The sequence below is a fragment of the Sturnira hondurensis genome, unplaced genomic scaffold, assembly GCF_014824575.4.
Source record: "Sturnira hondurensis isolate 20B ecotype Veracruz unplaced genomic scaffold, ASM1482457v3 Scaffold0009935, whole genome shotgun sequence".
NCBI lineage: Eukaryota > Metazoa > Chordata > Mammalia > Chiroptera > Phyllostomidae > Sturnira > Sturnira hondurensis.
The window spans coordinates 1,603,509-1,628,916 of NW_028082566.1; the positions used below are offsets into that span (position 1 = coordinate 1,603,509).

The 25,408-nt window shown below is 38.8% G+C and overlaps 1 protein-coding gene across 2 annotated transcripts in view; it reads right to left on the reverse strand.

The window, feature by feature from the left end:
- Positions 1 to 7,229: 7,229 nt before the first annotated feature.
- PDZRN4 (PDZ domain containing ring finger 4) overlaps positions 7,230 to 25,408 on the reverse strand; it is a 326,986-nt gene continuing 308,807 nt past the window's right edge. For both annotated transcript variants that reach the window (XM_037058151.1, XM_037058152.1), the window contains 4 exons: positions 24,671 to 24,733; positions 17,143 to 17,244; positions 13,048 to 13,164; positions 7,230 to 9,563 (listed from right to left, as the gene is read on the reverse strand). In XM_037058151.1, coding sequence (XP_036914046.1) covers positions 8,037 to 9,563; positions 13,048 to 13,164; positions 17,143 to 17,244; positions 24,671 to 24,733 — 1,809 coding nt within the window. In that variant the 3' untranslated portion in view covers positions 7,230 to 8,036. The remainder of the gene's footprint in view (positions 9,564 to 13,047; positions 13,165 to 17,142; positions 17,245 to 24,670; positions 24,734 to 25,408) is intronic.

The window sequence follows — 25,408 nt, forward strand, 5'->3', positions numbered from 1 at the left end:
TGAAGATATGTTTATCTGTTTGGTTGCAGGGTGCTTCCTTAGATGCCTCTGAGAATGTTTCTTAAACCCATCCTCTAGACTGGAAGGTGCCTCTGGAGAAGCTGGTATGACACAGGATCATAATGCACAGAATTCTCACGCTAATCTTGTTCTGCCGAGTGGTATTATCATTAAGCTGGTTACCCAGCTAGAAACCTGAACAACATCCTCAAGTTCTCCCTGCCTCTGTTTATCTCCCATTGTAGATTCAGTCATTCCTCGAGACCTGGCTATTCTACTTCTCTAATACGACTATCAGATAGAATGCAGGATGCCTAGTTAAATAAAAATTTCAAATAAACAACAATTAATTTTAATATAAATATGTTCCCAATATGTACTCACATTATACAAATATTCATTTTTTAGAAATTCAAATTAAACTGGTGTACTATGTGTATGTGTATATGAGTTTTTTCCCGTAAATCTGCAGCCCTAGTTCCTAACATCTGTCGAATCCTCTCTCCACACTCACTGGTTTATTATTCAAGTTATTTTCTTTTCTAGGTCACTGGAACAACCTTCTAATTGGCTGCCCTTCATCCAGATATTTCCCTACCCAATATTAGGCCTAAATTACTAATATTCAGATTTTCAAAAAACATGAGTTTGATTACTTTAATCTTCCCCTTCTTTGCATATGAAACACTTCACGACTTAGCTCCTGCCTAACTCTCCCACCCTTCTTGTAACGAACATGCCAGTCACACATTATATGAAGAAACTTGCCAGTGTGTCTGCTGGCTGACCACAGAAGCTCTTCCAGAAGTAGGCCAGCACGCCAGTAGTCTTGAGTGCACAGCTAAGAGTTATCCAAGTGGAGGACAGACCTTTCTTTTCCCGCCTTCTTTGTAACTATGCAAGTGTCAGAGGATCCAGGTCTCTCTTCTAGGGCACAGCGCCATGATGTTCTGAGAGTGGAGGAGGCGTGTGCAGTCTCTCAGAGTGTGGTAACCATCAGGAACAACCGGAAGTCTCACATTCGGGTCTGCGCTACTACCCTGCATGCTGTGGAACTCTGACAACATACTGGAGGCCACTCAGAAACGGCTTGGGAGACTATACCTGACAAAGTTTTCACTTGTATAGAGGTGGAATGTTTCGGGGACGGTGCAAATGCACCAATGGTTCAGATAAATGACAACTACGGTGAGGATCTGACACCTAAGGATATTGAAAAAATTATTGATGGCTGAAGAAATTATTGATGGCTGGTAAAAATTATTGAAGGCTGATAAAATCCCAAACCCGGGGCCAAGGAATGGACGCTTCTCTTGACAAGCTGGGGGAGGCTCCCTTCTTTTGGCTGAACCACCCAAAGGTCCTGGCTTTGTTGTGCAAGCTGACCTTTAATTTGTATTCAACTGTTACTATGTCACTGGGGAAGTAAAGTATGAATCTCTTACCTAAAAAAGCAGAAAGAAAAATGACTTTTACAAAGGAAGGATGTGATGTGGCAGCTGGTGGATAATGGAAGGAGGGGCGAGGCATTTTTTCACACCAACAGATTGTTATCCTATTTTTCCTCTGGAAAATGTCCTTATTTGCTTTACTAGTAGAGGATGAATTTATCCACCCATAACAAATTGTGGTATGGTTGCAACAAAAGGATATTTGGAATTAAATGTTCATTATTTATTGGCAAATTTTAGAATATTAGAAATAAAATGGGCGATGAGGATCATTTGTTCTCATATTCTCATTTCATGGATGAGAAAAACGAAAGCTCAAAGGAGGAATGCAACTTGTTCAAGATCACAGGATTGATGAGAACCTGTCCTATGGGCATACCATTAATCCAGGCTGTGAAGCTGCCCAGCCTTTGGGAAGGCTTCCCAAAGATGATAGCCCACAGGATGCCCTCACTCCTCTTAATCCTCCTGTGCTCCTCACTGGCCCCGTCACTCTGCACTGACTGATTTATCCACTTAGATTCCTCTTCATGTGCTCATATTTCATCTTCCCAAGACAGGAAGTTTACTAATGACCCATGTAAAGCATTTAACACAGTGAATATGGTGGGTTCTCAAACATATTTTCTTCTCTTGACTGTTTTGTATCTGTTTGTCTGTCCTCCATCTGATTAATTTTCGGAATAGCTTTCTGTTTGAAAAACTAGGTCAAGCTACATTCAAGGGACACAAACAGAAGTCTAGGGTGGGGTTGGTTTCTTGAAACATTTGAGTAGGCTTTGCTTCCTACAGTACCTCACAAATGTTCCAAGATATGTTGAAAACTTGCATCCTACCTAATCTATTCTTAATACCAGCAGAAATGTGAAGTGGAATAAATGCCTTAGTTTATGAAATTTGGGGACTGAATAACTAGCTTTGACTGTGCGTCCTGCTCAAACAGCTCCACAGATGGATTTCCAAGGGCTTCCTTCAAAACAACATCCCATTCCTGATCACAGACTGGCAGGCAGCATGGCGGCAAGGGGGGATAATAGAGGTGAGGCAGAATGTGATGATGTGCTAGGTGGCTCTAGAGAAATGACCATAAGCTCCCTGACTGATCAACAACAAATTTCCCCATCATGGGAACATTCAGTTAAAAAATTAAATAGGTTGGCCGTTACAGTAGTGCCACCAAAGGAAGAAAGTCAGCAAGCACATCTGATGACACATGGAAAATGGTGCCAGTGCCGGGACGTCTGTCTGAAGCAGAACTGACAGGGCTGAAGTGAACAAGCTGCTCTTAACGATCATATTCATTTTTAATGCAGAGACTGTCAGCAATGGAAAGAAGAAAAAAGTATTTTTTTTTTTTGTTGGGGGGACCATCACAAGTTTGAAGCTAGAACCTACTGCTTATTAGCTATGGAATTTATGGCAGACCAATAAAATTATATTAGCCATATCTGCTCATGTGCAAATAAAAATAATGACTGCTATCTACCGAGTGCCCATTCCATGCCAGAGCTCATCTATCTTCTTTATATGTATTAACCCATTTAATCCCCAACCTACAAAAAAAGGCTATAGTTGTCTCCACTGTACTGAGCAGCAGCAAGCTTAAGTAACTTGTCCAAGAAAACAAATGTAGGAAGTGGCAAGGCTGAAGGAAGTAAATGAGTAGTGAATATTAATATGTTTAAAACATCTTATTAATGAGTTTCCAACACGTTATTTACTAGTAGGATACTAAATAACAAGCAGGACCCTAGTTTATAGATTGCCCATGAACCAAGGAGCAATGCTTATTGTAATACAACATTGCTGACTGGGATGTGTAAGAAATACACAGCACCCCAAATCCTGAGCAGCTGCTGTTTAGGAAAACAGAAGAAATGCCAGAAGGACATATGTGGCAATGGTGACTAACTGTGCAGCACACTATACTTATGACAGACACATTACGAAACAAAAATTAGACACTATTGGGTGGAAAGTCAAGTGAATGTTAAGACAATATATCACCTACTTGAGAGTGCAGAAATTAGAGCAGCTGTTAGTAGGAGTTAGGGAAAATCTCCTGGAGATGGGAAGACATGAAATAAATATTGACAGGCGGATGGACAAAGAGAAAGGACTTAATCTAACACGCAGAGAGTGGTGCTGGAAAGGAGAATGACGTATTTGAAAACTAGAGGGAGTCCTGTCTGACTAAAGCAGAGCCTTAAGGGCGCCCATTTACTCTGTTCTACAAGACTTCTTGTAGAAGCGCTCTGGGGTAAAGTGGTCTTGCTTGGCTGAAAAGGGTAGAAAACTTGAGTGGAAAGAGAGAGAGAGAGAGAGAGAGAGACTGAGCGAGAAAGAGAAAAACAGAGAGAAAGAGAGATTCAATTTGCTCCTCAATAGATAACTACCTTGGTCAATTATTTGTCAGTAGCTTCCTGTAGTCACTAGTCACTGAAATTCTAAGATCATATCATGCATATTTACAGGAGAAAATGGTTTGTTTTATCTAAATTTTAATATAATATATTAAAATATATATTATTTTAATATACTATTTTATTTGTCTGTTAATGTAACTCCAAAGACATACTTTCCTACATTTTGGAAAATAATGCTAGAAAACTAAAGGGAGAAAAAAAAACCTTCAAATAAGGGAGAAATAATTGGCTGAGAACACATTTTTTTCTGTTTTTTTTTTCAAGTTAAAGAACTAAAATTGGTCTGCAAACCCATGGCAGTGTTCAACTTTATTAATTAAAAATTAAGAAATTATTTACTACTTATTAGCTTATATCAATTATATTCATGGTTTTTACTAGAAATAGAAAAATAACAGAGATTAATAATTAAGAGTATTAATAGAATATTAAATTTAATTAAATTTTAATTAAAATTGAAAGAACATTAGTTTGAAGGAGCATCAAATTATTTATCTACCCAAGACACAGTCTTCTTGAGGTCTGAGTTGCAAGTGTCTCCTGGAAGAAATGTGAATCAGACAGGAAAAAGGTGACTTTAAATTCTGGAAGTCCTTGGACAAGAGCCTCAGGCAACTGGATTTTTACCCCATGTCTTAGGGCAAGGCACCCAACCAAAGGCACCTTATCACAGTGAGGAGATGCAGGCCAAGCGGCCACCACATGCAGACAGACTGGGAAGGGCGCGCAGGAAGGCTGGACCAGACCGTTGGAGCAAGTCGGCGTGAGACAGTGACAGTCTGGCCAAAAGGTGGTTTAACTTTAATAAAGATAATCAGACACATTTTGAAGACAAATTAACCCTGGTTTGTGACTGGCCAGATAATAGACGATTTTGAGAAGACTTGTATGATAAGGATGAAAGAGCAGGTGACCAGTGGCACCATCACCAAACAAGGAATTTGAAGCAGAAGCTCATGGGAGGGATGAAAAGAGTACATTGTTATGGAAGATTTAGACACTGGAAGACATGGATTAAATTCACATGTAGCTATGGAAAGGCCATGTCAGAGAAGGCCCCCACAGCCCACATTGGGTGTTTGTAAAAGTATAGACCACACCAATTGAGATGGCCGTGTCAGCCTCCTTCACAGCACATGGGAAAGGAATGGCCTCTGAACATACATTATTTTCAGCTTCCTTAGATCATTCGCATATGGACCCAAACTTCTGTCCCATCTTGAATATAAAAAGCAATAAAAGGTGTGGAATTTCAAAGGCGAGCCCAAGTAATTTTCCCTCTTTACCTCCACGTATTTCTTCTGAACTGAGATAAAATATCCCACATGTAAACAATTGTTTTTCTTTGCTGAGCAACAGATTTATTATTCATTTACTAAAAACATGTTTAGCACAAAGATATGTTATGTAGAAAGATAAAGCGTAACACTTTCAGATTTCCACTGATTTTTGAAAACGACAGTTCTCAAGTGGTAGAACTATATAAACACAGACATGAAAAACACCATCACATTTTTAAATAGTTGGCAAGCACACTTGGCTTTAATAAAAATAAAATTAAACTCGTAACTTTGGAAACACAGCATTCTGTGAGACGTGTACATATTTCTTCGGGAAAAATTTACATGTCTGTTCCAAATCACATTTATCTACGGGAGTAATATGAATTCAATACATATTTAAACCCAGTTGTGTTAAGAGGATACAGAACAACCTTAGGCATCAGATCAGGAAAAAACTGAGCTCTTAAGAAAGACAAGTATTCTTACTGAAAGCCATTTGGCCAAAAGTTAACTCTCAGCACAATCAAAGTAACCTTACTGATTGAGTTAACAAAGGCTAAAGTCAGAGGTGATCAAATTTCCAGTTGCCTTATTGAGTTAACAAAGGCTAAAGTCAGAGGTGATCAAATTTCCAGTTGCCTTATGTTACTATCATTATCTTAAAATTTGTGAGTCCAGCTTTTCATTATATGTAAATAAGATTCACTTCTTTCCATTTATGTAATAACCCTTCAAAAGGTAAGTACTTAGAAGTGTAAAAGAATAAAGAAAACAATAACAAAAGGACCAATATAGGTAGACAGACAAATTAATAGCATAATTTAACTCAACTAGTATTCATTATTATTAGTCATTCTACCAGAGGTTTGAAAGACAGAGGAAGGCACAAGGGCCGAAGTCCCTGAACTTAAAATCTATTCAGGGAGACAATAAGTTCTACATATGTGATTCAAATACAAAAAATAAAATTCCTAGGTAAAACAGTAGTGTAGTATTGTCAGAGTGTATGCCAAAATGCTGAGGAAAGCCCGTGTCATCAAAACAGGCTCTGAAGAGAAAGTACGGTCATGCTCTCAGGGAGGTGGAGGGTTTGGCACAGAGGTCCCAGAGAGGAGAACAGCATGAGATAACGTCAGTGAGAATGGGCAGGTTGTTGTCAAGCCAGGAATGACGCGGAGCAGATCTACAGAGAGGAGCAATTGGCAAGGTGGGCAAGTCACTACAGGGCCTTGAATATAAGGCTGAGGCATCAGAATCAGATTTAAGATCTAATAAGGAGCCATGGTAGGTTTTTAAATAGGAAAATAGCTCCAAAAATATTCAGACATTGTATCTCCATTAAGTTAAAACAACCTCTTAGGTTTAATAAAAATTTGATTGAACTCACATTTGCAGGCACAGGGTTGACCTGGCTTTCACTCTGGAGGCATTGTGATTGACATGACATGGTTTATATATCTTATGATGAAAAACTAGGTTTGAAAAATTACCTGATAATCTAACAATCTCACTTTTTAATAAACCTACATAAAGAGGCATTTATAGTTGACTATGTGGAAAATGATTAAAAAGATGGTTCCTGAAAATTTATTCCCAAATGATTAAATAAATAAATGCACACAGTGTCGTGGATGAAATTGTGTCCTCCCAAATTCCTATGTTGAAGCCCTAACCCCCAATGTGATAGTTGCTGGAGGTGGAGCCTTGGGGTGGTAATTAGGCTGAGATAAAGTCATGAGGTTGGGGCCGTCAGCATGGCACCAGTGCCCTTACAAGGAGAGATACAGGAGAGCTTCCTCACTACCATGTGAGAATACCATGAGAAGGTGGGCATTGGTTTCAACCATACAGTCTATGGTATTTAGTTTTGGCAGCTGGCATTGACTAAACAACCTTAGACACTTCACTGATCCTGTCTCCACATCTTGCCCTAAATTTTTCTTGGCTTTTCCTTACACTCAGGAGAAGCATGAAGTCATGTTTACAAAATTTTAGTTAGCATCTGTGAAATGCTCTACATATGTTACTTAATTTAACATTGGTAAGAATATGTGACACCATGACCTATGGGAAATATTTCAAGATAATTTTATTGAAAAAAAGTGATAGAAAATGTACACATTCTATTATCCACAATTAGAAGTCTTCTAAATAGTATACATATATAACTAATTTATATCTGGTAACCACAGTGGACAATGAAAATAAAACACTCCTTGATAAATTTTCTTAAGGATAATCAATAATTTATTTATCTTTTATTGTCACAATTATCACAATTATCTCACTACATGACCAATGTCACTACATATCACAGGAAGATTGTCCACCTACACTTGACTGAGACAAAGACAATGGCCATTCATGTGTTAAATGTACAATGGGATGTTAAAAAGAGGTGGCTTTATGTATAAGACAAAATGTGGTATATAATTTATTAACACACTTGATTTAATACACATTATACCAAGAAGCAAGCATAGAAAGGTTTTGGCATTGATTTGTTATTAAAGTAGAAAATAAGTAAATTAGAGAAATAAATCCAGATCTTAACTTACAATAGGTACATTAAAATAGGAAATTAATTGGCTCCTCAGAACTTTTGTTCAAGTTTTTTTTGTTTTCTTTCCTTTTGTTTCTTTTTATATATAAATGAGTAATACGAATATATCACAAGTTAAAGAAAGTCCTCAGCCAAAAAGAAGGTACCAGTATATGAAAAGCAAATGAAAAATTACCAGGTATTTTTGCTTACAAAAAATTTAAACTATAAAGAGTCAGAAAATATATATAAAAATGCCACATTGAACGAGGCAATCATACTCTACCCAAACTGGTAGCACCCTCTTAAAATCAGTTGCGTTCCATTCACTCGGTCATACAGTGGTGACTGACAAAAAGGCATTATGAACTCGTGTGCCATCAGGAGACTTGGCCCCGTGGGTCATCAGTTCCTGGATTGTCATCCAGTTGTCCAAAATTTTCTTGTTTCTCTTCTTCATCATCTTTTTGTGACTCAGTTCTATGATGTTGATCTCCTTCTTGCCCTCGCTGCCACTCTGAGGACTCTCCTTGAGACACTCTAACCGGCTCCGCATCATGAACTCTCGGCGCCGACGCTGCTCTTTGGCCCGAACCAGGTGTTGCTTTCTCTCCTCTTTGCTCCAGTAGCGCCCCATTTTCATCTCACTCATGGTGTCATCGTCTGTCGTCATGCCACTCCGCTCCTCCTTGATCTTTAAGGCACGTTCCTTCAGAATCCGGTCTCGCACTGGTCTCTTTGTGATGTAGCGGGTCCCATCACTCCTAATTTTCACCTTCCATTCCATCTTGGGCTCTGAACACTTCTGGGACTCCTTGCACATGCTCACCAAACTCAGCTGACTCTGAGCGTATTCGACGGCGGACTTCTGTTGAATTAACTGCATGTAGCTTTGATAATGCCTGGCATGTGCTGGGATGTTTGCGTACCTATATGAGGAGCTGTGGTAAGGAGAGAGGTAGGGGATGTGTTCGCTGCCTGTCTTCTCTTGATCAGAAAGCTTGTTGCTTTCTAAAATCTTCTCCTTGCCTTCAACGTCACAGCCTTGCTCAGTGTTTTTGGCTTTGGTGGAGGTTGACTCTTTACTGCTCTGTCCAGAAGAGGACTGATGGGCTGCAATTGTGCTTCTCAGATTTTTCTTGTTGGTGAGGTTGATCATTCTTGGAAGGGAGCTGTCAGGGGAGCGGTCCACAGTGAGTGGGGTGCTTCTGCAGCTTTCAGCTGTGTTGTAAGCACTAGAACTGTCCTTGTCTGACCTTTCTGGGTGTTCAATGATGTCATCTAATTTTCCCCTTTGCGTATCAATGCTGGTGTTATAATTTCGGAATCCTCCATCGTGCAGTGCCCAGATGTCTCCATACTGCTCTGTTACCTTATGCAGCCTGTGAGCCTGCATGATATTCTGACACTCAAGTTCAATGTTTCTTAGCTCTTCATTCAGCAGCTGTAGTTCATGCTCCACTCCTTCTTGTTCCCCTTGGTTGCATTCTATTGTGCTGCTCGAGTAATACAGGTCACACTCTCCATGGTTTCGAATCTTGCATTTGAGCTCCAAGAGCTGCCGGAATCGTTCACACTCCTCATCTTGGTTGCCAGGGCAGTCGGAATCAATGTACTCACCTGACACAAAGCTCTCATTGCACTGAAGTTCAACACTCCCCAGAGTGTCTTGGCTCTGCCCCAGCTCTCTCTTGCTCTTCAAGGATGTGCTGTTGGGATCCTCAGCTGCGTTCTCTTGCTCTGAGCTCTCATCATTCCTCAGGCTTTCGTCGGTGCGCCCCACCCCACTGTCCTTCTCGTGGTTGTTAGACGAGGACGTGGCTGTGTCTGTTGTGCCTTCTTCTTCTTCTTGCTTTTTTGGCTAAGAAAATAATGTTGAGGGAACAAAGAAAACACCAATTGTTGAAAACACTCACTGGAAAAAACAATGCTTCTTGGCAAACGTGCAGGTCCTAGAAAGCTGCTGTCATCTTTGTATACACAATAATGTTAGAAAAAAAGGCAACTAGCTCCAGGCAGCTTTTTACAATGAATTAGAGAAAATGAAAGCTCCTTGAATATGGCTATGTTATTCACTTGAGGGTAAATGTAACAGGACACAGTTTAATAAGTGATCCTTATCTTAAGGCCTTCCTTTACTTGGGAAACTCTGGCATGAAAGTGTGTAAAGGAGGTGACTTTATGAGTTTCTGAGGTGATAATAAGCAAGAGAACAAGTATGACAGGATGTCTATGGTCTTCAGTGACATGAAGTCCTGGAACTCAGAAGCTGCATCAAGTTGTTATTATTATTTTCCTGAACTTTAATGTTAGGGAAAATTTTATTGATCTAGTAATACACTGATAGTGGTTTGCCAAACATCGCAAAACTTCAGGAATAGGGGAGTATTGGAGCCTGGGACCTTCCATCTGTAGGTGAGGAATCTTGATCTCAGATGTATTGAGCTTATTAGTGACACAGAGGGGTCGAGAAGGCCCGGGCCACCTCCTGCGCCCAGGATGCCACAGCCCCACACGCTTTGACCTCAGTGCATCTCCAAGTCCTGTGGCTCAAAAGCAAGCGTAGTGTCTAAGAGCTCACCCGGGGACGCTTAATAAGGTTTTCTCTTGAAAGCAGTAATTTCTTTGAAAGGTTTTAGTACACTGAGAATAAATGAACAGTTCCCATGGAAGTCTGATCCGCACTGATTGCCAGGCATAGGGAGAGTATCAAAAATATATTTTGACATATATGTATATGTCAAATATACTTTATTTATATGTATATAGACTTCCCTAGTAATTTTTGGCTTTCATGTAGAACCGTGGACTGTCACTGCCCTATGAAGATGCACATTTAGTTCTTTCTCTGTGAATAGGGAAAGGTCCTATCTTCCCCCTACTGCTCTCATAGTTTTCTACCTGGTAGTTTCTAGACTACGTTTTCCTTATGTCTCAGTTTTTTTTCTCTAGCAGGCATATTTATATAATTAAACCTGTTCGTATTACAGAAGGACAGAATGGGTGGAAAGAGGTATTCCAGGACAGGTCTGAAAGGGTCTCTCCAGATAATTCCTTTCTTCCACAGAAGGAATGACAGAACAAAGTGTAACAAATGGAGAGGGGAGGATGTGGCCATGTATCATGTTACTCTGGGATTCTCCATCTCTCCCTGAAGTACTTTTCTCCATTCGTTAAAAACATACTAAGATAGATTTTAGGTGTCTTATTGATAAAATAAATGTTATAACTAAGTATAATTGTAACTAACAATGGAAAGCTTGTTACATCCCTATGTCCCTCCCTATGAGCTTATAATAATATTAAATGGGGTGATATCTGCCCACGTGCAACAAAGCCCAGAGGATATTACTGATACTGGACATTGGAGTCTCTATGTCACATTATTTACATTTATATTTTTCTATGTCTACTAAGAAGCTGAAAAAAAAAACTAGAAACCTAATTTTTGTTTTTCCCCACATGCAGTGTAAGGGATACAGACAAAGCACGCGGTGGGAGACGCTACACCATGTGTCAGAGCAGTCATGGGACCAAGGGTGGCATGGGAAGTGAACTGTCCACTTGGTTGTGTCTTTTCATTCTTAAATATGGGTATGCATTTGGAATTCAGTTTCCCTCCCTTTCTTCACTGGTTTATGAACAAATGTGAAAATAAAAGTTTTCTATCTCAAATCTGGAGTTTCTAGTTTCTAAGGTAATGCTACTCTATCATTTATCATTTCCCTACAGAATTATTACGGTGGCAGGCAATGCTTCTACTGAGACATTTCTAATGTAGTGATATTGTTTATAAGGGCAAAGGACTTTTAAAGGTTTCTGTACTTCTCATCATTATTTCAGTCTCATGGCAAAGAAAAATTTTCATGCCATAAAAAAATCTAACCTCAGGGACATTTAGTGTCACCCCCAAAGACCTAGCATTTGCATCGCCTGATGAGGAGGCAGCGTCTGACACTGCACCACTTCACCTGGACAGGAGTTCCCCCTTCTTTGTTTATTCCAACATCCTCTTGTCAGTTCTGCATCAGGTCACATTTTGTATCTAAGAGAGAAAAAGCCTGGAGCAAGGACTTTCTTGCTTGTAACCAGAAGCTGCCACCTCAAAATATCTTTATCTGTGGCCAATGTTGCAGTCATATGTAAAGATTTCCATCTGTCCTCCATTGAAAAGCCATCATACAGTAGCAGCATTGCTTTTGAGCTTGAACTACTGTTTGTGATGTGGCTAATGAGCATCCATGAACAGTATAGAGTATATAGAATACATGGCTACATGGACCCTGCAGTTTAAAATCCAATGATTTATTTAATATATAGACATGTGCACATGCACACACATACCTCTCTGTTATGGGATGCTAGCATGTCAATATATTTCATCATTCATCTTTATAAAGGAATGGGATATTTGTGTTTTATGTTTCTAAGCCTAACTGTCAAGATTTTTTAAAAATGGTCTTTTGGGATGTGCTAAGAATTAATGTTGAAAACAGGATGATAATTAAACAAATTAGTAAACCGACAGCAGAAGTGTTAATAGAATTATATCAGGCAGATGAATCTCATGAATCTTACATAAACAAAATCTATGATATATTGATCTGATTTGTATCCAGCAGGAAAACAACAACAAAAATGAAAAGACTTGGTTTGCTGCAAAGCACAGTGTGAGCTTTTACTAGTTATGAATTAATTAAGGGCAGAACTTTGCTCATTTTTCTTTGTGTTCTCAGGATCAAGTGTGGTGCTGGGAACACTTTGGGTGCTCAGAATGCTTTGTTGGAAAAATATGCAATCTTACGGCAACATGTTTTTAATAATATCAAGTAGAACTGCTCCTATTTTTAGTACAAAGTCATAATTGTGATACAAAACACCCAAATAAGATTACTGGCTTACATCATGTCACCAACTTCCCTTAGTTTCCTAAATATTCAAATATGTACATTAATCCCCAAATATAAAATGAGTGTTTAGGGGAGAGTCTCCCTTATGAGTTATATTGGTCTCCAGTTGGCATGCTGAGAGGCAAGGTTCATTTTTACTATCAAATTTCTGAACTGGGTTGAGCAGTGTCTGAATCAGCATTTGAATATGACTGTGCTCCATCAACAATGGTCCCTAAGCTTCTCAAACTAGAAATATTCTTAATAGAATAAAATTGTATCGACTCCCTCTGCTTCATTTGAGATTATTATTTGCTCTAAGAAATTACCATTACAGAGATGTTTGATCAAATTCTTTGATTTTGTTTTTTTTTCTTTTTACTCCATTTATGGTTATACATTAGAAAAGAGAACCAGCAACATTTCAAACGATGTCGTTCAAATTGTGGGCCCTACCTGCTCCACCTCATTGGCGGTGTGCTGCATTGCTTCATTATGCTGTTCTTCCAACATCTCCAAGTTTAACTCCTCTAAGAATTCATTCCTTTCATCTTCCAGCCAGCCTTCATCCAGCTGCAAAAGGATACATTAGTGCATTAGATTAGGTTAGTGGGGACCCGTGCGGAAACAGGGGAGACTTAAATGGCGACAGCTGACCAGTTCCTTTTATCATAATGATTCTCTTTAGAATACCAGCCTCTGTTAGTTCACCTCTCAGGAGGAAGAAAAGGTGTTAAAAAAAAAAGTTGGACTCTTATGCCTTTTATCCTTTTCTGAAACAGAGCTACGGATTTTCTCTCGTAACCCAGTAGATCTCACGGCATAGAGCATTACCGCCTTTCACAGTGTATGAAAGGTGTACTCTGTAATCCACAGCTGTCACGCTCATTCCCTCTGAGAGTCCCCACATTAATGAAATGCAGTGGTACATATGGGGCTATGGGAAGATGGGGCTTTTTTCCTTAACAACAACCCCCAGTGTGACTGCACGCAGAGTGCCGCTCCCCACACACGGACTCTGCCCTCACCCTGCTTTTTGATTTCTCAGTGAATGGCTTTCAAGTTAGCAAGATGGCAGCTTGCCACAAATACAGACATCATTTATGCTATCTGAAAAAAAAATCAAAGTTATTCTCAACACCACATTCACAAAAAGTGATGCCCTGTCATGTTTATTTTGATTCGTTTTCCAGGCTCAATTCCAGATGCTGTGTTTAAGGGTGTTGGAGTGGTGTGGATCGTGCAGGCTTTGCTTGTGGGTGCTGAAGGCAAGTATTCTTGGGGAGTCTCACACAAATTAAACCGAATGCATTCCATTGGCTTCTCAGTGCAGAGTGAAGTGGAAAACTGGCGGTTACCTTGCTCTTATGATGAGTGTTGACAGCCAACACAGATAATTTTTCTCCAAGTGTATTTGGGAGCTGGATTACATAAATTTTGCTCTCCGCACTTACTAAATTAATGGAATTATTGTCAGATTTCTGCTTTATTCTGTGTTATAGAGACACAGCAGCTTTCTAGTGAGCCCAAACTGACAATAGTTTGAGGTGTTTTCATCATTAAACAAATGGGCAAAATCACCTTTTAAAGAGAAGTGAATCTAAAACTTAAAAACAAATCTAACGGAAAGACATTAAACTGTACTAGATGAGACATTCTAGTATCTGTATCATATTCATTAACATATTGGCAATCATAGGTTGCTTGATATTTATTAAAGGCTATCTAGAACTAAAATTACCTCAAACTTTACTGGGGCTAAAAGCTTGAACGCATTTATTTATATCATTTGTCTTAATGTAGCCTTAATAACTTGATCAAGTTCCACCCCACTGACTTTGATATGCAGATGAACTATGAAAATGAAGCTGACTAAAAATTTAAAATGCAGTCCAATTTATAATTGTCCAAATTTTACTTCCTTTAATCCCTTTTAAGTTTCATGAAGCTGCAAATGCCAGACTCCAAAAGAAATTGCTTAGAACTAGAAGTGTTTACTTTTTATAGGCACACCAAGGAATATTTCTTAAATCAGGTCAAAACAAAACATTTGCAGACACTGACACAGGAAATGATGGAACAAAGTCTTCTGAAATTTAAATGGAGATGTGGGAAAGGTAAGGAGACCATGGGGTAGAAATTACTGGTTCCCTATAACTCTTTTCTTATCAACTCACCCTGCAGATCCCTGAGCTGCCCTCTGTTTCCCGTGTGTCTGTTTTGATTAGACTTTCCTCCAAGCTGGAGGTATGCACAGCACTGTAAGAGGAGGTTCTTGTCACTTTCTTCCTTTCCCTGTCCCTTTCCACCTAGATGTGCGTTCACGGAAGCCTGAGTCTAGCACTGTGGCAAAGACAGAACTACCCCTTGAGCTGAGCTGCAGGAGAGGGAGGACTGCCATTATAACGCAGGGGGACCTATCTGCACGAGTGCATCACACGCCGGCATTTTAGAGGAAGAAAGAACCTGCGCTGTCTCAAAAGTAGTGGCTACAAGTTCTTATTGAGAGCCCTCTCCATCCTTATGTCCCAAGGGGAAGACGAGAGAACAGCAATATCGTTAATGGTCTGAGGAAGAAAATGGGCAGGAAATGAAAGTTGACAGGGAATGAGAGAAATGAGTTATTCAAAAATATTGCACAGTTGCACAATATTGCCCCTAGCAACTCTGTGGATCATTTCCAAGAATGTAGAGAATATTTGAAACATTTAAAAAATGGCTAGAAAAAGCACTCAAAGAACTTCCACATTCTCCCTGAATCAAATACACATGCAAAAAAAATGTAATAGTAAGATATATTAAAATTGATGAAAAATATGGGTGATATAAAGACAAGGGGTTTTTTTTTGGTCTTTTTTAAAAATGTCACTTGATAGCATGTACTGCTTAAATTACATTTCTAAAGTATGGTGTTAAAATGCATTTTCTTTCTTTATTGTCCTAAATATCTGATTTTCTGAAGGCAATTAGCTTCATTCCAGTGTGTGAAGGCCAAGGGGCTTCCCGAGCATGGGACTCACACAGATTCTGATTTGACAGACAGAACAGTATCCCGCAGAGTCAGATGACCATCCTCTATCAACTGCGGAAAGGAAATCTTATTTGAAAATTCATCCTTCAACACTGATTCCTTTGGGTCAGGAGTGTAGTCAGATACGTGAAAATGCCACTGGGTCGACCCAGCATGTTCTATCTAAGACTAACAAGATCTGGTCTTCCATCATTAATTCCTGTTCTTTCCAAAGCCTATTATAGCTATGTGAGAAGGAAATGCTTTAATTCTGAGTTAATGAGGTTCTCTAGCAGCTACCTGGAAAGGGCAGGGAAACCACATTATAAAATTGAAATACCTTTTCTACAACAGAGAAGACTCTTGGGTTCTCTTTAATTTACCATGATTTTCATTAATATGTGTTTAGGCTCATCATTCTGTTCTTTTTCAGGAAAAATAGGATCAGTGAGATTAACTGGTTTGTGACATTCCAGATAATTACTACAATTCCATATGCATTTCAAAAACTCACTCCCAAACAGGCAGTCCAGACAGTGGTGTGGGTTCCCTTCCCCACCCCTAAGACCTCAGGTGTGCAGCTTTACTCTGCCCTGGGCTATGGCAGGCTTTATGGGAACCATTTAGAATGGTCAAGGGCATAAAGGAAATATATGCGGAAGGGGTGATCTTTTTCAACCACTATATTCAAGTCAGGACTCGGTCTGACACTGAAATATACTTACTCAATGTAATTTACAGCTAGCATGTGGTTACTGAGTCTGAAAAATATCAGATCAATAACCCAGGAGACAAATGGTGATATAACCAACTTCACTCAGACTACTGACAGATGGATGGAATGGTGACAGTGTGGATGTCCTTTCTGCATTGTGGCAGGTATAAAAGGATATAAAAGGAAGGACCAATAGCACATTTCGTCCACCATTACCTCTCCTTTACTCTCATGATATCTCCCTCTGTGAAGATATAAAAAAAATCCCTTTAGAAGCTATCGGGTTGTTTTTGGCCAGACAGATGTTATTCTCACTCTACATTTGGAAAAAAATTCATTTACTGTACATGGAACCACATCATGCTATGAAAGGCATTTTATTTAATAAAGTTATCCTAAAAAGGTTTAAGTTGATAGTTAGATATGCTAATGTTTCTCTCATTAGAGATTCTTTCAAGACACCTTAATATGCCAATTAAGTATTTTTAGATGGAAACCTACAGCAAGCATTCACATAGAATTAAAAATCATGTGGAGTCAACTATTTTTCATTTATGAATTCATTTAAATAATTGGTGAGTGGAAGGGGAAAATAGTGATTCAATTTTATGTTTTTCTTTTTTAAAAAGATGTTTAACTGTCATTCGGTGGAGCAATATAAGGGAGTTTTAAGTTAGAATTAATTTTAGTAGGTTGGTAAGTTAGAAAAGACGGCTCAATTATATTTTGTATACTTGGTTTTGCAAAAACCCTGGTACTGAGTTGGTATAGAATAGCAGATAGCAGACAGAAATTGGATTTGGAGACTACCCGTCTCTGTTCTGACCTGCATCTCTGGCCTCGCAACAAGCAGCACGATTCTCTTGCACTCATCGCTGGAGAGCAATGCCACTGCTTCTTCCCGGTTCTGGACATCCTCGCCATTTATCTAGAAAACAAATGAAAGTGGCATATTAGTTTCCATTTCCACAGTGCTGAACACAACAAATGGCAAATATCAGCCCATTTATGGTAAATGTATGGACAACGAAGCTCACACAATGGGCTCATCTTCAGCCCCTCAGTGGTAAGTGCCTTCACTCAATTACGCGCTTACTATAAGCGCCATATCGATCCCTGAAGGATGGCGGACATCAGAGGAAGCAGTTATGTTCATAAATGTCCAACCCGCGCCCTGGCTACATACATCTAGCAACACAATTAACCAGCCCCTGACAGGTGACGTTCATCTTTCTCCGCTCAGAGTAATGGAAGTGTCACTCTGAGATAATAGTGCTGGGGGAAGCGGTGTGGCAACACCACAACCGAAATTCGTCATCCTGCATGCTTGCTGGGAGCCAATTAGAGAGCTGTGGTATTATCTCTCACCAGGCAACCCTCCCAGGCCACTGCTGATCGCATTTTCATTTAATCATTTCACATCTGTGTGTGGGTCTGACTCAGTTGCCCCAAATAATTTTCAGAATATCTTGCAGTGCTTAATTAATCAAAAGAAGGAATATTTCATCAGTCACATCCTTATCAATACTTCAGTTGTATAAGATTTACCCTTATCCTTTAACAACAAAACTAATGCAATATCTTAAGTCTCATCTCTTAACTGCACTTAAATTTTAAAAAAATTAACATGGAGTAACATTAGCTTTTCATAACAATGCTGAGTGAAAGAAATCAAGCTTGAATAAACTTTTGATTAAAAAGAAAAGACTCCATTGGCATTTAAAATATATCCTTTTGTCCTTATTGTAATTTCTTACAGAGTGCATAAGGTTTCTAAAGTTTGTATTTTAAACTATATTTTCATGTTTAAATGTATTTAGCTCATGGTTAACCCATTTTTTTCCTTTGGGTGTTTTAAATTTATTTTATTTTTATTGATTCAAATCCATAAAGATGAAATTTTCATCTATAACATATAATCAAAATATATAAAGAGAAATTTCAGTTGAGGAGGTCAAGTGATTCTATCTAAAATAAGTATTAATTATGTCAATAAATTAAAATGTGGCTGTACTGGCCATTTTTTCAGTAATTAATCTAACATATTTCATTCAAGATTTTTGCTTAAAAGCAAGAAATAGACTACTGAGGTTTCCTTGTGGGTCTCTGAGATTGTGGCTGATATATGCTGACAGACACAAGTATTGAAAACAAGCCCAGGACATCTCAACTTGGAGCCGCAATAAATGATCCATATGCTTAGACTCTTATCATATATACTTAATAAAAGTAAAGCAGGCAATAACAGGCAACGGGGGAAGCAAAATCACATTTTGTATTTTCTTAATTTAACCAAAAGAATATCACCTTAATTTTTCACTTATATATGTAGGAAATTCTGCTTTTATAAGTTTCAAATGTGGTTTCTTCTTTCTTCTTTCTCTTTCTTTCTCTCTCTCTCTCTTTCTTTCTTGTTTGTAATTCACAGATAAAATTGATCAAAGTAGAATACAGAAGCTATGATTCCAATATGGAGACTACTGACTGCAAAGCATGTGTTGTTTTTTTCACGAATATATATCTGAAAAGGTATTTTTGTGCTGAATCCAAGGACTTTTTTCTTCAAATAAAGACAAATTGATGGTGATGGATCCATTTCTCCTCCCCCACCCTTAATTAAGTGCAGTCTGAAAATTTTTACTTTTTTTGAACTTTGAGGATTTATGTCCATTTTATACTAATTCTCAGTAGCGTATCTGCAACACATCTATTTGTCTGTCATTCATGGACCTAATCACCTCCCCTCCACTACAGGCACCTTTTGACCCTAAGGGGGTTGAGTTGGATGATCTCACACAGCTTATTTTCCTCTTTCCCACTCAGAACAAAATTCTCACTGCTTTCTCCCCCTGTCTCCATTCTAGTATATATATATACTGCCAAATTCTTCATATAACTTACCATTAATCTAAATACGCTCCATTTATGTTTGCTTAATGCTTTTATGATGGTCCCTGTACTAAAGTGCAGGTCATAGTGCCTTTTTAAGAGGATTGTTATAAGGATTAAATGAGTTAACACATACAAAGGGTTTAAATAAGTGTCTGGTATAAAGTGCTCAAGGCTGGAACACTTTGCTGTTGATGCTGCTGTTGTTATTACTGTCATTATTTATATTTTAATCTTCAGTAAAGGAAAAACTATTTCCTTCTAAATAAAGCAAATCTATTAAAATTCATGCATAACAATGAAATCCACCATAGTAAACATGGTTCTGTTTTAAAAGCTTTCTCATATATACTTTTAACTCTAAGAGAGCCATCAAAAAACAATATGTTTATGTTTCCTTTCGAGTTCTTTCACTGCTGGTATTCAACTCTCTCCTCTAAAAAGTCATAATGACCTAGAACAATGGTCCCCAGCCCTGGCAGTAGTCCCTGTTTTTTGGGTGCGGTGGGGAACAGATCATATATTTTAGAAATACTTTTACAACCAGAATCAGATATGGAGTGAAATAAATTTGTCACTGAAATCTGGCATGAAAGAGTGATTTATTGTTTCTTTTTCAAAACAAAGGGCATTTTAGCCAAAGGTTGGTAGATCTTGTCCTCAGGACTTTAGTGTGATACCTAAACTGATGCGGAGGCAGGAAATGCATCCATGGGTTTTAAGCCAAAATGCTTCTCAAGGAGTGAAAAGATCTGAGGGACAGAATTAGATAGAGCTGTCACCCTTCCTGTGCTCTTGCTCCTGAATGACAACTTGGAGCTACAGGACTGAATATGGGGAAGTGGCTGGCTGTGCCTGCCAACAGCGGTACACAAAAGAGGGCAGCACCCAGAAACAAGGGTGGGAGACAAGGAGTTGGGCAGCATCAGTGCAATTCAATGAATTGCACTTTCCTTTCCAAAACGAGAGAGGGAGGCTCTGGACAGACAGATCTGTTGGTTAGAGCATCCTCCCGATAAGCCAAAGTTGCAGGTTTGATCCCTGGTCAGGGCACATGCAAGAGTCAACTAATGAATGCATAAATAAGTGGAACAACAAATCGATGTTTCTCTCTGTCGTCCCCAAATCAATACATAACAAATAAAAACAAAAAAGAGAGGTGNGGTGGGAGACAAGGAGTTGGGCAGCATCAGTGCAATTCAATGAATTGCACTTTCCTTTCCAAAACGAGAGAGGGAGGCTCTGGACAGATAGATCTGTTGGTTAGAGCATCCTCCCGATAAGCCAAAGTTGCAGGTTTGATCCCTGGTCAGGGCACATGCAAGAGTCAACTAATGAATGCATAAATAAGTGGAACAACAAATCGATGTTTCTCTCTGTTGTCCCCAAATCAATACATAAAAAATAAAAATAAAAAAGAGAGGTGAAGGGAACCAGGAGAAGGCAACATATAACTTCTGTTATAAATGAGGAAAAGCTTTGCCAGATAATATGTCTGTCTCATTTTCTGTGGGTGGCTATGTGCAAATATCAGTTTCAAGGTGGATATTGCCTTGGCCCAGAAGAGATCTGTGGAAATTACAAAGATAAATCAGTTAAAATTTCACTTTAGGCCCAATTTTCTGTATATGCATGTGTGTGTGTGTGTGTGTGTGTGTGTGTGTGTGTAATGCTAAAATCCTAGAAATGGTTTAATATAGCTTTTTTTTTGTTTGAATATACCAATTTTTAGCTGTCCCATACTAGTATATCAGAGGCAAGTGGGCAACTAAAATTTTAGGTGTCCTGCTATCTATATGAAATTTCTTATTTGAAAACACAAGAATGTTAGGCAGAAGAGAAACAATTCATTTCAATGTGTTTATATTTTAAGGTGCAGAGAAAAATGGTGAATGAAATATAGAAATGTAGAGATGTAAAAAAACCCCCCAGACATCAGGTAAAACAGCTTATAAAAGGAAGAAGATAAGAAGAGCAGGAAGAAATGCCGAGGACCTGTTTATGTGTAGACAAAGAGAGAGAGTTTGATAGGGCTCTTCCTGTTCCTCCACTGGAGTTTTTTATTCCTTAGGAACACAGCGCACTGTTTTGGCCAACATGAAATTAGGCTGCCTTCACAGAATATTAAATGGTTACTATCTCAAGGAGTAAATGAAAATACAGAACTCTCTCCTTTGGAAAGCTGATCATAGGTGCTATTTAATCCTTCCTGTCTGGTTCAGAAATGTCTTGTCTTTATTTGGCACTGCACTTTCCTGAGAGGACTTCCCCACATTCATTCCTGAGGAGACATCTCCTACCACACATTTGTGGTAACAGCACAGCAGGTAGAACTGTCAAGCACAGGCAGAGAAAAAACACCTAGAATATGTTCTAGCTATGTGAGAGCTAGAATATGTTCTCATCCAGCTGGGTCATGGTGTCTCTTCTGCATGATCCCTCCCCTATATTGGTCTCCTGTGTGGAGCTCAGTGTGGGTGGTGTCATTGGGTGAGAACATTGTACAGGGCCACGCTATTCATCATTCGGAAAAATTTAGCTACGCAATGAGGGCAGGACCATGGAAGCACTCAGGTCCTCAAGAACAGGAAATTAAAATCACAATTGCTCTAAAGAGATTCATTTAAATAAAAGCCCCAGGAAACTTGAAGGATAAGAAGTAAATCCTCCCTTTCTCTCACTCTCATCTCCCTGGGAAAGGAGTCATTAATTCTTCATTACAGGGTATCCCATAATCTCCTCATCAGCCATATGGGGGCCATTTGTCTATGGGTAAAATTTGTCACAGTTTTATTTAATATAATTTCACTATCACCCTCCCGACCCTTTGTTTCCTGTGTGTGCAGATAGAATTGAATTCTAGGCTTTTTAATGTGACATGTATTTATTCATTAGGTGGGACATATTTGCCGCTGAATATAAAGTGATCAGACAGACAACAGCACTTTATCAATTCTGCTGTTGTTTCTTCAGTGAACCAGCTCCATTAAGAAATGCCATATTATCCAGCAAATATTTTATCTAAAAACATTTCCTGCCCACAATATAGCTGAGAATAAAGTGTCAAAATATGCAACATGCAACATGCATGTGCAAAAACACATGTACTTATTTCTATCCAACTCTAGCCACAGAACTAATAGAGGTCATTTAAAAAGCTATATCCATGAATCTGGACGTGGAAAAGTGGTTAGCTGAAAACTAAGGAGGGAGTCAGTGCAGGAGCAGAAGGTATGGGGTGCGGCGTGTGGGCGGTGAGAGGAAGTGACAGCTGGAAACAGCAAGAGAACAATGACAAAATATAGGCCTGACATATCAGAAAATGTAGCCAACAAGGGTCATGTTATACAGGGCACAAAAACGTCCAGACCTTTTAGTCACTGAGCATTTTACTCTATCTATTCTAATGTTGTGTAATGGTTGCTGGGCATAATGTGGCCCTGAGTGTCAAAAAAAGTTACATTCTTTTTAGTGTACTTAGTCGAAGATGTTAACAAAGTGAACAATACATTTAAAATTACTTCCAAACAAAAAAGTTAAAATATTTTTAAAGCTTTCATTATCTAGATCATACATTAAAATGGGACCCTTACTTCTTGTTGAGGCTGCACAAATAAAGCTTTACTGCAGATTTTATTCATCTCTCCTATCACTCTTCCCACAGAACACCTTTCATTCATTCATTCATTCATTCATTCATTCACATGTTTATGAGAAAGACACTGGGGATATTGGAGTAACAAGACTAAGTCTTGGCTTTCTGATTCACTCTCCTTCCTTTAATATATCCAATGCCAGACGCAGACCAGCTTGTTAACTATAGGCCCCCACTTAGGGAGTTCACTGAAGGAGGAATGAAATATATTCTGGAAGTTTCCTGAAAATGAGAGGGACCATGAATGGCCACTAATCCATATTTTTATTCTTTTTAAATTGGGGTCTTAGTAAAGGGTCTTCGATGAAACAGGAATTCCATGGCATCTAGTGAGAGAAGGAAATGTATGCAGAAGTGATGTGGTTCAGCGAGTGTCCCTCTGAAGACAGGAAAGGTAACAAGCAGAAGGCTGGGCAGGATAACCCCACAGTATGTACCCAATGTGGCATGGATACACCTTTATCATGACAATGCCAATCGCATTTGTAATCATCTGTGTATGCAGCCATCTTCCTAATTATACGGGGCTGTCCCCAAATGCCGGGAGGGCATCCTGTCTGTTTTTGAAGCCCTGTTCTAGGTAGCGTATTGAATTTAAGTGTACTGAATTCAAAGAAATATTCTTCAGGGCTCCACATCTAGTAGGAAGGAACGGAGCTATCGATCTGTCATAATGACAAAGTTTTGCAGAACGTTTTAACAGTTGATAACGCCTTTAGTTTGTCTTTGGGTCCTCCTTCCTGTTCTTCAGTTGGATCTGCAGTGGAATTCAACCCTCAAGGGCCTGTGTTCTTGTTTCGGGTTAATCTGGACGCAGAAGCTGTGTGTCTTTCTGCAACCATTCTCCATGGGAAAGGATTCAGAAGGGACAGAGCGGGTCAAGGCAAATTTAAAATAGAAACTTTGGCTTCAAAGTTGGTACTGATTTGGCTCTGCATTTTTCCAGTTCTGCAACCCCCACTATGACGTGCTTACCATCTCTCATTCAGGTGAAATTCAGTCAGTCTCTATGTTTTCACATTTCCACACGGAGAAGAAAGCATATTTCCTCCAGAACAACTCATCAGTAAATAGTTAAAATGTCTTTAGACTTCCAGACTTTCACATAGTAATGGGACATTGGGATTTGTCACCTAATTACTTCTGGAAAAGGCAGCAATGACTGCTGCTGCTGCTAGTAATAATAGCAATTAATGTTTATTACCTACTGTGCACTGTGCTAAGAATATTACATGCATAATTACATTTAACCTTTGCTACAATGTTTATTATTACATATTTTTGAATCCTCACCCGAGGATATATTTATTGATTTTATAGATGGAAGAAGGAAGAGAGACAGAGAGAAACATTGATTTGTTACCTCCCATACATGTCCTACTTGGGGATTGAACCCACAACCTACGAACGTGCCCTGACCAGAGAGTCGAACCTACAACCCTTTAGTGTACGGGACGATGCCCAACCAACTGAGCCACCTGGCCAGGGCTAGCATGACAATTTTTTGGACAAGGAAACAGGTTTACAATGAGAGGCTCAGTAATGTGCCCACGGAAGAGTGGAGCTGGAAGTTGGAGTCAAGTTACCTGAGTTCAGAGATGATGTCTTAATCAGTATTATTAGCTAATAATTCTGAATAAATGACACTATTTTTACTAGAAAAAATTTTAAATAATATCTTTTTTATTTTGTAGATGTTACTATCCAAAACAAAGACAGATTCTTTTGTCTAACATTTTATAAGCAACAAGTAAAATCAAAACTGTTGGACACATAGCCAGAAACCAAAGGAAACGACTACACCACCTACTTGCAGAATACGATCCCCCTCTCGGATTCGGCCATCTTTGGCAGCGATGCTGTTTGGATCCACCTGTAACGGAGAGGACACATGTCTCCATCCGCATCTCCGATATCCGCCGCAAAACTTAAAACATATGGTTTCAAAAATAGTTCTAAAAACCTGGCTCAGGATTCTCTACTGATTTATAGAATGCATGCCCAATTTTTCTCTGTTGAAAAAATCATGGACTCTAAAAATGTAACTTTTAGAATGAATAAAAATACCATTAAAGAGGACTAGAGATCAACGTGATTGGAAGGCCATTTTTTCTTTCCTCCCTTTCTTTCTTTCTGCTTTGCTTCCTTCATCCTTTCTTCTTTTTTATATCCACTCACTCATTTCTGTACTCCAACTGTCAGACACAGTCTTCAGCTGATGTTAATACCTAGGATTCACTAGACCAAGGAAATTTAGTTTCTACGACGGTGATTTTTAAATCCTGCTGTAGCTGTCTTGGAAAAGCTGATGGCTATACTGTAAGTCTATATTTATTAAAGGGATTTCTTTCAAATGGGCACATTTATTTATAAAGAGATTTCTAATCTATGTTGTTTAATTTAAAAAAAAATCCTACCCATGTAGAGTATTACTAGATACTTCTTTATATATAGGGTAAATACATTAACTAAAAATTTTGGGAGCAAATAGATATTTAACGTTCTATTAAGAGTTTATCAACATTGTAATGGGCCAAACGTGAGTGGT